Raw genomic sequence first — 14,125 nt, forward strand, 5'->3', positions numbered from 1 at the left:
TGCTAAGGAAGGTTGCCAGAGAAATATTTAGATGCTGAAGATAAACAGTAATTTAAGCCCAAAATAAAGAAAATTGGGGAAGTCAATTTATGGAGAGTTGAGATGGTAATTTGTAATGAGGAGCAGAAAAAAGCTTTGGAGTAATTACAGGAACACTCGCACAGTAAATACTGTGGAAAAGAGAATAAAAGGGGAATCTCATGAGATGATTGACAGGTCCAACCAAGTCTGTTTTTAGACTTCCTTTTCACCTGCTGACAGATGATTTTATATTGATACATTGATCCACTAACATTGAAAAAATACAGTTATCATGGTAACAATAGCCATCCATTAGTGTCCAGTGCCCTGATGCAGCCAGTGAATTAATTTATCATATGCCCTGGCTTCTTACCTGTACACCAAATAGGACTATATGTAATCGCAGGTTAGTTGATACCTGGATTTCTGTATAATTTTGCATTCTTGGCATTCTAAAATCAGTGTTAAATATTAATGTGGGCCTATAAATTGATATACATCTGTAAAGCTAGCCGAGTATCTAATGTATCTAATAATACAATAGATGAAGGCCATAGATTGAGTGATGTGCTGCTAAAGACTACTCTCCACAGCTTATTTCCACTTATGTTATAAGGGGAATGCTTTTCAAACATTTCAAAAATATGCTGTTGTGACTATGTTTAAGATTTAATCACGTAATTTTCTGGCAGTTACACTCAACTTGCTGTATGTGAGGTTTTGTGGATCAGAGTTCAGGAAACAAAATTTGAGCAACATGATGAGGATTAGTCTGGATAGCCTAGACAGGAATCTGGCTGTCCCTTGTGAGGCTTCATGTTTTATCCAGTCTCTGGATATATAGTTTCATTGTTTTCCTGCAAACTCAAACAAAAATTGCAGACAGCCTGTTTTGCAACTATCTGGTTAAGTATGTTGCAGGTCTTCACTTTGAACAGTTGAAGAATGTGCTGCCTCAGCCTGAAGGAACAGACATTCAGATGACATCCTCTCCACCTCTCCACTGGATCGATGTGTAAAAATGGGGATGTGGAGGGAGCACGGCTTTTATAGGAAAGAGTGTCTTTCAGAGAGGACTTCTTTTCAGAGTCAGGAAAGCAAACGGGCATCCTGTTCCACCACTATGTAAAATCAATATAACTGTGGCACAACAGTGTTCACATGCATATATAATCTTTAATGTAATGTAAATGGCAGGTGTCTTAATTGATTATTTACATTTTCACATTAAAGCTACATTTTCCATTTTTCATCAACTTAAATTAAACATTTCTGACTCTTTTCCTTATACCTGGCATTCCTGCACAGCAGAAGAAAATTATCCTTTTGAAAAGCATTCCCCTCATAACATAAGTGGAAATAAGCTGTGGAGAGTGTTTTTTAGCAGCACATCACTCATTCTACGGCCTTCATCTAATGTATTATTAGATAAATTAGATACTCGGCTAGTTTTACAAATTCTGACTAGTTTTCATGGTTGAGGGATGTTTGGGTACAGCCTTCTGGAGCACGTGGGCATGGAAAGCCAAACTGGCTTGTCCAGAGGAGTTCTGAATAAGAAGAATTTTGGTAAAGGTCATCTGCCTTATCTGAGATATTTAGATATAATTCTGAAGCTCAGTTTGGCCTGTTAACACAAGCTCAGTATATGATATATCTTACAAATACAGTATGTTAACATTTTTTGTTTTCAAATGTAGAATAATATGGGAAATTTAGAGTTTTAACTTGTTAATTCCTGCAAAACAGAACAAGTATTGTTTCAGTGCAAGTAAAAATGCCTCATCCCTAAGACCATAGATCAGAGGACTCAGACTCCGTGGTGCAAGACTAAAACAAACATAGATAAAGAATCTGATTTTGATATATAGATTTAGATCAATTTGAAGCACAGCGGCTTCGATGAAGGGGGACCAAAGCTGGATAAGACAGAGCAATAGTTGGAAAGCATGAAGAATCACTGTTCTGAGTCCTTTCTGTATTGATTCTTTGTTCTCTCCTGACGCAGCTTTGGCCACCTTCATTATTTGAATATAGGAGAAAGCAATGATGATACACATGATTAAGAAATAAAACTGACCTATTGCAGATCTAAAATGACCCTGCCATCTTTGCAAAATGAAAACCTCCACAGAACAGATTCCATATTTTTCAAAGAAGCCTATGGTGGCTATAGAAAAGAAGGTTATAAGAATCAGAATGCTGGGTAAAAAGCTAAGGCTGTGTATGATGAGGATACCTTGCAGGGCTCTCTGTCTGGTGCACAGCTCTACATGATACAGTGGCATACAAATAGCCACATAGCGCTCCAGACTCATCGCTGTCAAAGTCAGGGGAGTAACATAATTATACAAAGATGACACAATGAAAAAGATAAGGCATGACCCCATGGGTATAGGAAAAGCAAAAGCGTAAAACAGCACCAACACATCTGTGATAATTAAATTTATGCAATCAGAAAATAATGCAGTGGCAAATAAAATGTAGCGCATGTTTGTGAAAAAGGCTTCTTTCGTAAAAAACGTTATGATCAGCAAAAAGTTAATGCAAAGAAGAACTGCTACAAAAACCTGTACAAAAATCCCTTGATCACCCATCACTCGCCGTAAAGGTTTACTACCATCCAGAGAGCTGTTGTTAGACATCAAGACTGTATAGGATACAGAAAAACCTCAAAAAGTTATCAGGCCACTCTAAAAATATCCCCAATACTTTGTTAGTTACAAGAAGAAATTTTTCACAACCTTAAGATACAGACATTATTTTGATTAGCACAACTAACATATTTAAGATAATCTACATAAGCATTAAATCAAAGAAACAAGATCACTCTCATTTCAACTCTCCAAGCTCTAATGTGGCAACATGACTCATTGAAGGCACAAAATGTTCTCTGTTGAGCCGTCTCTGTACAGTAAACTTAAGGATGCACAGAGCACACGTGGACACAATGTTATCATTATGACACACCTCTTGACTGCATAATTATTACAGTTAGTGGAGAAGTGTAAGACCCTTTTACTGACAAACTATTTTATTATTTCACCTGCTTTGTACTGAGCATACAAAACATTATTAGAGGTAATGCACGAAACAAACTGGGAAAATAGGTGCATCAGAACTCATTGTAGAAAGAAAATGTTATTTAAGCCACCTCTCTACAGTAAAGTTAAGGATGCACACCTCAACACAATGGTGTCATTATGACACAACTCTGTGCGCAAAACTCTTTTGCTGTAAAACTTTGTTTTATGTCACCTGCTTTGTACTGAGCACCAAAAACATTTTTATAGTTAATGATTCAAAAATAAATATTATTAGGGCGACAGTGACATTGGGTGTAGGAGTTTGCCCTGCAATCGAAGGGTTGTCGGTTCAAGCTCCGGCTTTGGCTTTCATGTCTTTGTGTCCTTTGGCAAGACACTTCACCTGCATAGATGTGATACAGAGCCACCAGCAGCCTCACTGTCAGTGTGCCCCAGGGCGGCTGTGGCTATTATTATGGTTTGCCACCATTAGTCTGTCTATGAATGACTGAATATAGTATAAAGCTCTATATAAGTACAGGCAATTATACTGGAACAAATAGGGGTATTACACTGGAAAGTCAAATCCATTGATTTCATTTTGTTTATGTCACAACACATCCCATCTCTAGGCACTGTAGAGAGACAATTTAATCAAATCATACAGACAGATTGGTTAAAAGCTTTCTCTTTGAGGAAACCCTGCTGATTTTACCGAGCTGTCATTAGCAGCAGAATTGTCATTTAGCAGAATTGTCCCTTTCTGGATGAGCATGGTGCAACAGGAGACATTCACTTGCTTTGTGCTGTTGACTCTACAGCAATTCTGCACACTGAGAATACATGCAGTGACAGTGGAGAGAAAAAAAAACTCCCTTTAAACTCTGGCTGAAGCCTTTTGGATCAAATGACACCTTTTAATTGCATTTTGTGGACTTGGTGATTGCAAAATTTACAATGTCTAGTCTTAAAGTAACAAAGGCAAAGTCTCTCGCCATGTACTCTGAAAAGAAAAAACAGCTCAAACTTGAACTGCTTTAATTAGTAAAAAAAAAAAAAAAAACTGTTTTCAACCCTAAAACTTAAAAAATCAAGTTGGATCAACTTGAGTCAATTGCTTGTTACCAATTGAAGCAATTAATTTAAGTTGGAGCAGCATTCTCTATTTAGAGTATAAACCTAGAATAAGAAAAATCCCATTTTTGTAACATTCCAGAAATCAAAGAAGGGAAGTTTAGAATTGATATGGGATTTAAGTCCTGTTCGGAAATATGTTTTTTTTAATGTTATTATCAGAGGCCAATTTAATGTCATACAGATAAAGTGACTGACTAATCAGCTTATATTTTAAGGACTCTAGTCCAAAGAGAATAACTTCTGTCCTGTTTGAATAAAAAACAAAACAAAAAAAAACAGAAATGTCATCCAGGTTTTTTTTTCCTCGAGACATGCCTGTAATCTAAAAAAACAAGCCAGTTTCATCCTTGGTGTATCTTCAGAGTATTTTCAGCATAACAATGAAAATGACCCAGTGCTGTTGGATAATTCAACCAAATGGAGGCCTTTATAAAATAAACTGTGAAGGTCCTAGCACTAATCCATGAGGTACTCCGCAAGTAACTTTGAAATTGAGAAATATTCATCATTAACATTAAATATTTATCATTAACATGAGCAAATTGAAATTGAAAAAACAAATAAGATTTAAGCCAGCATAGTGTTTTCCCTTAACTCCTACAGTATGTTGGAATCTTTCTAAACAATATTTTGATCGACTGTATCAAATGCAGTGCAGAGATTTGAAATGACAAATACAGACACATGTAATTGTTTTTACTTTTTGTTCACTTGGACTCATAATGACTTTAATGAGATTATCCCGACTTTTTTTCAATATTTTTTATACTGTCTGAATGGAGTAATTTGTATGTTACTGCACAGAAACTGCAGAGAGGTGGTTTAATCTATGCTTCCTGGTGTTGAACCTGGGCTGTTAAAGTTTTGGAAGACTAAATTTGTCCACATTACTAGGGGATGAGCTGTTCCATCCAAAATGGGATGGATGCTGTCTCTGGGAATCAGATCAGGTTTTCCCTCAAAAGTTTGGCAACTATCAACGTATCCTTCATCATTTTCAGGGCACCACAGAGACAACCAGTACCTGAATGACGACATGCAGCTAAACATGTAGTCATTTTTAGCCGTATCAGTGATTGAGGCAAAGAAAAATGATGGAGTTCGACAGTGGTGGAGCCAGAAAATGCTCATAGGGGTGGCTAGACAGTGGCCAATGTACATCGAAGGGTGGCCAAAAACTGATCAGCACTAAAACAAGTTAAGGGTGAGTCTAATCACACTGTACCAACAGGAAAGTGAATGAGCAAAACATCCATCTTTAACAAATAAATCAATCACACAGGCTAGATTTTTACAAAGCCTTCACTACCTAATTCTACATAAATATTTATCCATGTATATTGTCTAAATTGGTTGAAATATACACAATGAATGGATTGAGCAGGAGTTCTTTATTGCTCATTTTAAAGAAGACTTCTTGATAACTGCAGAGGAACAAAACATCCCCTCATTTCTGTAAATCATAAAAAATAGTACTAGAAAAGAGGGTGAATTCTGTTTATGGTATATTTAACTTTAGTAATTTTATGTCAACAGTTAAATTATTACTCTCATTTTGTTTTCAGTTTGTTTTTAATAAACTAACAACTGAAAAATCAAGCTGGTTAGAACATTTCACCTGAGATCATCACTTCTGCCGCGCTCTGTTTTAGAGGTGAACGGCTTTTTCTGTAGGTCGTAGAAGTATGTGGGAAGACAGTGTTGTAAGAGGCAGGAGTTTGACCTGCTCCAGCTTTCGATGTCGTTGGGAAAGACCATTCACCCGCATTACCTACTCATGGTGGTCAGAGGGCCTGGTAGCTCCTGTGTACAACAGCCTTGCTTCTGTCAGTTATCCCAACCCTGACTGAAGGATCATAGCTGTTGCTAAAATGGGGCTTGCCATCATGAGTGTGTGCATGAAAGGGTGAATGACTGAACGTAGTTTTTGATCAAGTCTGCTGAATTGAAAAAGTGCTATATAAGTAATAATAATAATAATACATTTTATTTGTAATGCACTTTACATTTAAAAAAAATCTTAAATTGCTACAGGTAAAATCATCATAGAAGGGTAAAATCAAAATGTAAAACCAAACATCGCTTTAAAACACTTATGAATAAAATCAATAGCATAATTATAACATGTTAAAAGTCATACGTCCTGCTAAAAAGAAATGTACAGACCATTGCCATTTATGCTTCAAGGGGAACTGCAAACAAACTGTGGTAGGGGTGGCCAATGATCGACTATAGTTAGCCATGGTCACCACTGGCCCCCTTCTTGCTCCGTTCTTGGAATCCAAAATTGTTTTGTCAAATTTGCACACATTTATGTTATTAGATCATAAATATTATTAGCCCTAAAAAACTGAACATCCCTATCGAACATCCCTATCGATTTTTAATAGATAAGAATTTGATTTGTCAAATTGTGCCATTATAATAAACAGTGAAGCTTTTATAAAATAAAGTCAGAAAAATGACTTTAAAAAAATGTGTGTGTGTGTGTGTGTGTGTGTGTGTGTGTGTGTGTGTGTGTGTGTGTGTGTGTGTATGTGTGTGTGTGTGTGTGTGTGTGTGTGTGTGTGTGTGTGGGGTTCTGAACAAAAGAAATCAGCCAAAATACACATAATACTTTATTGTCCCACAGTGGGGAAATTCAGGTTTTTAATTAGCAAATGAAGGTACATTACAACAGAAGAAAAAAAATTGTACTTGAAACAATGCAAATAAGAGCCTACTCACTTAACTGAAGCTTCAGTTATCACACCATAATTTCCAGACATTATCAGATTTATATCCACAGCACCAAAAAACTAAACATATGTACATTATGTTATTTAAGCAATTACAACTTTTTTTTCCAAAAATTGCTGGATGTATTTAAACTGTTATGCATGGAACTTTAAAAAGTGTCACCTCAGAAGATTTAATTTTTTTCTTTTTCCTCTTTCTTTCCTTAACTTTTTCTTCGCTTTCAACTCTTTGACACATAATTGCATATATGGTTTATGTACAACCACCAGATGTTAAAAAAGGTTAAGATAACATTGTTTAAATGACAACATTTTGGGGTTGAGACTCGTTCTCCTGTCCACACAGGAGAACCAAGCATTTCTATGATTTATTGATTATTAGCATAAGCTTCCTTATTAACATTGGGTCCTAAAGCAACACAGATAACACACCTGCTGGAAACATTTTCATCTCACACATCTTATTGTTTCTACATTTTTTTTTCATTTCTTATCATTTTCAAACATAATTACTCAGATAATTGTGCAAATACGATATTTATCTTTTCTATTATATTACTAGTAGTGCTCACCAATTAGACATTAGGAAAAATGAAACAAGGTAGTTTTTTGTCACTGATATAAGAAAAACTAATGACCTGCATTTAAAAAATGTAAGCAGCTGACATCTCTTACTCTGAACTATAAAGGTATTAAGCTCACATTACGACAAACATCACAAAGTAAAAAAAATAGCTATTATGCTTTTTCTAACCATGTTCACTATTTCTTCCTTTTTAGAGTATCAGTTCTGAGTACATTGGTTAAAGTATGTTCAAATGATATAGTAAAACTTAAAAAAATACAGTACATCTGTAGGCATACAAAGGCTTGATGTTTCTACAGGTCAATAATAATGTTTCAGTGTCAATGCTTAAGAACTAGAGTTTCAAATTGTTCTTGAATGGGCAACCAAACACCCTGTGTTTCAGTGCATGTAGAAAGGCCTCGTCCCTGAGTCCATAGATCAGAGGACTTAAACATCGCGGAGCAAGATTAAAAAATATATAGTTAAGGTATCTAATGTTTACAAACAGGCTCAAATTAATCTGAATTATGGCAGCTTCAATGAAGGGGGTCCACAACTGCATAAGACAGAGCAAGAGCTGAAAAGCATGTAGAATTACTGTTCTGAGTCCTTTGCGCACCGACACTTTATTCTCTCCCGATGCAGCTTTGGCAACTTTCATTATCTGAATATATGAAAAGGCAATGAGGATGCACATGATCAGGAAGTAAAACTGACTAATTGCAGACCTAACTTCACTCTGCCATCTGTACAAAATAAACATTTCTACAGAGCAGACAACAAAATGTTTTAACAGGCTTAAACTGACTGAAGAGAAAAACAATAAAAGGATTACAATAAAGGGTATAATGCTGAGACAGTTAATCAGGAGAATGCCCTGCAGGGCTCTGCTTGAGGTAATGAGCTCTGCATGAGACAGTGGTTTGCAAATAGCCACGTAGCGCTCCAGGCTCATTGCTGTCAGAGTCAATGGAGTGACAAAATTACACAACGATGATACAATGAAGAGGATAATGCAGAACCATAATGGTATAGGAACAGCAAAATAGCTTAAGTTCAGCAAAATATTTGTGATTACTAAATTAGTGCAATCACAAAAAAGTGTGTTGGCAAATAAAATGTAGCGCATGTTTGTGTAGAAGATTTCCTTCATAAAAAAAGTTGTAATTAACACAAAGTTAATGCATAGAAAAATTACCACCAAAATTTGTACAATTATCACCTTATCATTAATCTTGCGGATGAAGGATTTACCATCAACAGAGCTGTTGTTAGTCATGTCAATCTTAAATGCGAGGAAGCTTTGCAGAGAGCAAGACTTCACCTAACTCATAGATCAAGTATTTCTTAACTTGCCCTGATCAGAACACAGTTAACACATCTGCAGGTTTGGAACGCCCCTTACTCTAATGAGGCATCATCATTCATAGGGTGTGTTTGATTCAGAGGCTGCATCCTCCAAGGATCCAGTCTGTTTGGACTGGGTCCTTCAAGGTCCAGGAAAATAAAGAGGCCAGAAGAGTTTTAGGTATGGATTTAAACTTGTCCAGCCTTCTCTGGCTTTCACTGCCCATAAGCACTGTCGCCTAGCAGACATAAAATTTGAAACACAAAGCAGGCAAAAAATGGATGCAGAACTTATCACTGCAGTTCTGGTTGATAATAACATTTACAAGGAGCTTCAGTAGCAGTACTCTTGTCACGATTATCATATTCATAGTCCCCTCACGACAGAGATACTGGAATCTGTGCTTAGATGTCAGCCAAGCCCAATCGTACAGATAAAACCTTTCAATGAACCAAACGTTATCCACCACATATCTGACTCCATAACCAACCCTGTTCTCGCTATCTGTTCCCTTGCTAGGATGGACACATGTTATCTGCTATCTGTGACTTCATCCCTAATGCTCTCATGAAGATTGTGGAGGAAGATTGTGGTTTTCCTCCCAACCAGGAGCATTTCGCCCCTGAAAATAGGCAGCTTGTAATGACGGTAATATTCTTTTGGCTGTTAATTATTTTTCTGCTAGATGCCAGATTCCCGAACATCACATAAGCTGGGTCAGTGGTGCACCTAGTATTCCTCTATCAAAGCCTGGCAAAGAGAAAAATAGCAGTCTCAAATGGAAGGCTGAAGGCTCTCCATGAACACACGAACACTTCTTGAAGTGGTTTTCCAGATTCTACTTGTGACTTACCTATAGAGGGATTAGGCAAGTCTATGAGACAGCGTTCTACCTCTCTAAGGTAGTCATCAATGGTGGATTCAGTGTTACTGGGGTCAAAACGCTTAATGTCTTGGGCAAGGGATTCAAGTTGCCATATTCGTAGTCCCAGTTCTAGGGTTGGAGTCGGGCCATCCAAATTCTCGTTTGACAAGTGTAGCCAGCAGCTATCCCAGTAGGATGGAAACTTCTGCTCTGACCTCCTAGAAGGCCTCTGAAACCATTCATGGTACACTTCTGGATCTGTTGCTCTATAGCCTCTAGGCCAGGGGTCACCAACGCGGTGCCCGTGGGCACCAAGGTGCCCTCAAGGACCCCATGGGGGGCCCTCAGAGTCTTCTAAATAAAGAACAACCCACCAGTGGGCTAAGTTTGAAATTTTATTTTATTCTGTTGCTGTTCTTTTTAATCATTTATAGAGATTTCAAAATGACAATGTCTAAATAAACTTAGAAATTAACAGAAACAATAAAAATATGTTGATAATGAACAAAGTTTAGGCTAACGCTAACCCTTGCATCTCATGGGTCAGTAATGGTTGCCCTTCCTACGTCTCGGTACCCTTGAAGTGGCCCTCACCCTAAAAAGGTTGGTGACCCCTGCTCTAGGCTATGGCTGCGGCTCAGTGTGATGACTCTGACCAGAGTCCCATAGTTGGCTGTCCTGCTACCGTCGTAACAAGGGTGTTTCATAGCAGATGGTACTTCGAATTAGGTCAGGCCCCAGTGCTGCTCTTTAACCTAAATTATGAATGCCACTCAGGTCCTTCATCCTCTCAATTCTGAAGCTGTTCTGTTTAGTGGAACTAGGCATTGTACTACCAAACCTTCCCTGCGCCTTCACACCAACACTCAGCTGTGGTCGCCTGAGGAGGAGCTCCCTTGGCACCCTGTCTATCAAACCTCTCTAAAGCAGGAATAGATTCACCAACTTCTTCCCCCGACCCTTCGTTCTGTGAGCAGGGAGCCACCCCACTTTGCAGAGATTTAATTAGCTGGCAATCAATATTCACTCAAACCATTAAACTCAGCTGTAACATCACAAACACTCCTGGTTTATCTTCAGCAGGAGCAGCATCCTTAGCGATTTCAAGTCAAGGCAGTTTAAATGTCTTAAATGGATTAGTCATACAGCGAACGTTTCGGTCATCTCAAGATATTAATTAACTACAGTTTCCAACTGTAGTTAATATAATCATAGTCTACTGGTAAAATATCACAACACCATCTAAGTTAAGACGTGCATGTAGAACTCACTTAAACACCATATCTCTGGGCTTCCTAGTCATTATGCAAAGGCAATCCACATGGCAATTTAGAAAAATATCTAGAGAAATTGCTAACTTCTTGTTTCATTTGCATTCTGTAAATGTAATGTAATGTAATTTCTTGGTTGCCATGATGTGGATGACTAAAAATTTGCCCAGGGATCAGTAGGCCTTTTTGTGGGGAGCATTAAAAAGAAGCATTTTTTAAGCACAATGTAATGATATGTTACATTAATTGTTTTGTTTTTCTTATCACTTATTGGAACTTGGTAAGAGAGGAGTGCAACAGTGGTACAAGCTGTTGCACTGTTACCTTGCAGAAAGAGATTATGCGTTTGATTCCCAGCCAAGGGTGTCAAAATCTCAAAACCTTGGATCCAATATTCAAAACAGACAGATCTGAATAAGTTCAAAAAGTCTTTATGTCACTAACAGTGTGCGGCTGCTCGTCAGCTGGAATGGATAAACTGGATCCTCTGTAGGAACAGAAACTCAGGTCAGTGACTAAGAATAAAGGGCTGACACCTACTAAAGCAATAGTCATGACCTTGGTTCTAAGTTCAGTCTGATCCCAGAGGAAGGAGATGAATCCAAGAGGGAGAATGTCCTCTGCTAGAGGCGGCCCCTGCCCCCTGAATTCTGGGTGATGAGCAGAGCTGATGTCAACCAACGCCGAGGAGCAACAGTGTCCAGATCTGTTGAGTAGGACAAGATGTTGTTATCCCAATAGATGCCTAAGGCACCGATGAGACCCTGTGATCATCAAGTGGGTGATGGCATGCCTTGGGTTCTCAAGTGGGCACCCTCCTTCTTGGGTGTTTCACTGATAGGCCCACAACTCCTCCAGAGGGTTCAGCAGTGAATCCCAGAATCCCAGGTTCACTCCCACCAACCATCACCCCTTTGAGCCCCAGGCCAGGTCCTTCCTCCTGGTCCACAGCCACTGGCTGCCCTTTTCAGCGGCCTTAGAGAGGTCCTTGATTCCCTACCTGTGGACTTTTCCCTCGCACCCCCATCTCCCTCAGTAGCCTAGATGTTGAGGTCTCTATGAATCCCCTGCAGCCTACTTCCACCAGGCGTAACTTCACGTTCCATCCTTGTTGTCGGGCAACTGCTGCTAGACTGGTGTATCTCAGCTTCTTCCGCTCAAAGGCTTCCTATACGGCACCCTCCCAGGGTACCATGAGCTCAATGATGTACACCAGCTTGAGGGAGGGACATCACAGAATGAGGTCTGGACGCAGGTTGGTGGATGAAATTTCTTGTGGAAAGCACAAGTTTTTGTTCAGGCTCTCCGCATTTTCCATTCCTGTGCTCTGCCCAGCTGCCCGATGTCAGCAATACTGGTGATGGTGAAGCTGGCTTGACCGTCTCAAACAAGTGTGCAAAATTGCATTTGCACTCATCCTCTGGCATTCCAGCACAGCTGAAAGACTGCTGAACACCTGGTTGTGTCGCCAGGTATAGCGACCTTGGGTAAGGCTGGTCTTGCATCCCACTAAGATGTGCTTCAGTGTTGCTGGTCTTGGGCACAAGGAGCATGTGAGGTCATCGCCATACCATTGGCTTAGGTTTTCAGGTGTCGGAAAAACATCATAAGCAGCTCTGATGGTAAAGCTTACCCTGAATGCCTCCATTTCCCATAGATCTCTCTAGGAGAGCTCCAGGAGAGAGTAGGGAATATCCAAAGCCAAAGTCATAGAAGAACCAAGTTCTTGGACCAGAAGATCAGAGAGCCAATGAAGTACTGATGGGGAATCCAAGCAGAGGTCAGAAGAACAGTCCAGGTTCGGTAAGCCAGTAGAATCCAAGAATAAGCCCAGAACAGAGCAGATCAACAGAGTAGACAGGGGTAAAGCAAAACTCAGGATCCACAGGGCAGAAACAGGTCAGAATCAGACAATCAGAAGAAAGATCAGAACGCAAGAGTTACTCACACTGAACAGCTTGAATAATCTGGCACCGGTAGCTGGAAAGCAAGCAGCATAAATAGGAGCTGGAAACAGGTGGAACAGATTACCAGTAATGAGAAACCGGGCAGAGTTAAACAGGTGAATGAAATGAGCAATCAGCCACCAGTGCCAGGATCATGGCACAGGGTCTTTCTGCATGGAGTTCGTATGTTCTCCCCATGCACCAAACCAATAAAAATAATATCAAATGTCTCCATATAATCACCCTTATAACTTGAATAGTTCAGCAATGGAGAAAGCAGATCAAATTGAAGAACTACTGACAATTACAGTTGGTCTATTTTGAAATTTATTATAATATGAACACTATCCTGTTACCAGCTATTATTCTTTTTAATATAAATAACTAGGTCCACTAACCTACCAAAAACGGAAAAGAAAGCAAGAGGAAAATCAGGAAAACTGATGGAAATAAATTTCCCATTTCAACAAACACAAAGGTGTGCAACACTTGTGGTTTGCCAGATGAGGGGAAATATATCGTCCACGTACTACATAGGTATTGAGGGATCTAGGGCATAGGGCGGATGTTCGGAAACGGCCACAGACATGACAATGTGGAAGTCAGCCTGCCTGTGAAGCCCATACATACCTTTTTTTTTTTATGCATTACATACCATGGATAGTTGTTTCAGACTTTATTTATGCTGTATGTGATGGAACAAAACTTAAATCTTTGTTTGTACCACAAGCTCGTCCAATGTACTCATCCCTGTATGCTGTTTTCAGTCACTGAATAAAAAGTAACAACATGCCATAAGATGGCATGATTTCGTCACTTTTGACCGGTGAACCCTCGTACCCTGTTCAATGAAGCAAGTATAAACCAAGCTTTATCAGCAGGTTTGCCTCCCATACAACAAGGTTCTGTGCTTCAGATGACTCAGAGAGGACAGAGAAATTTCTTGTATCCAATTACCCCATGATACTCTATGCTCACTCAGGAACAAAGGCAGCCGGCTCCAGTCAGAATTGCTACGACCGGGAAGCATTTGCAAGCGGTTACAAAAGTAACTGTATCTAATAGATACTGTATCTAATATATACAGTTACTTTTGTTTATTTTTTAGATACAGTAAAGCCCATAGAATTAATCGTAATAAAAGTATAAGCAGTTAATTTTTTCAGAAAGTTTCTTCTGATTAGGAAGAAATATTAATGTTTTAG

General features: G+C 39.0%; 2 protein-coding genes across 2 annotated transcripts; both read right to left on the bottom strand.

Annotated features, from left to right (window-relative positions):
* Positions 1-1,190: 1,190 nt before the first annotated feature.
* LOC119795427 (odorant receptor 131-2-like) lies at positions 1,191-2,891 on the bottom strand. Its single transcript, XM_038303447.1, has one exon. It carries the CDS (start codon positions 2,664-2,666, stop codon positions 1,737-1,739), a length of 930 nt encoding a protein of 309 aa, XP_038159375.1. The 5' UTR covers positions 2,667-2,891; the 3' UTR covers positions 1,191-1,736.
* A 3,940-nt stretch (positions 2,892-6,831) lies between these two features.
* Positions 6,832-8,788, bottom strand: LOC119795433 (odorant receptor 131-2-like). The gene has a single exon (XM_038303452.1). The coding sequence runs from the start codon at positions 8,767-8,769 to the stop codon at positions 7,843-7,845; it is 927 nt and encodes a 308-aa protein (XP_038159380.1). The 5' UTR covers positions 8,770-8,788; the 3' UTR covers positions 6,832-7,842.
* Positions 8,789-14,125: the final 5,337 nt, after the last annotated feature.

The sequence above is a fragment of the Cyprinodon tularosa genome, unplaced genomic scaffold (assembly GCF_016077235.1).
Source record: "Cyprinodon tularosa strain WSP-4 unplaced genomic scaffold, ASM1607723v1 ctg51, whole genome shotgun sequence".
In the NCBI taxonomy this organism is placed as follows: domain Eukaryota; kingdom Metazoa; phylum Chordata; class Actinopteri; order Cyprinodontiformes; family Cyprinodontidae; genus Cyprinodon; species Cyprinodon tularosa.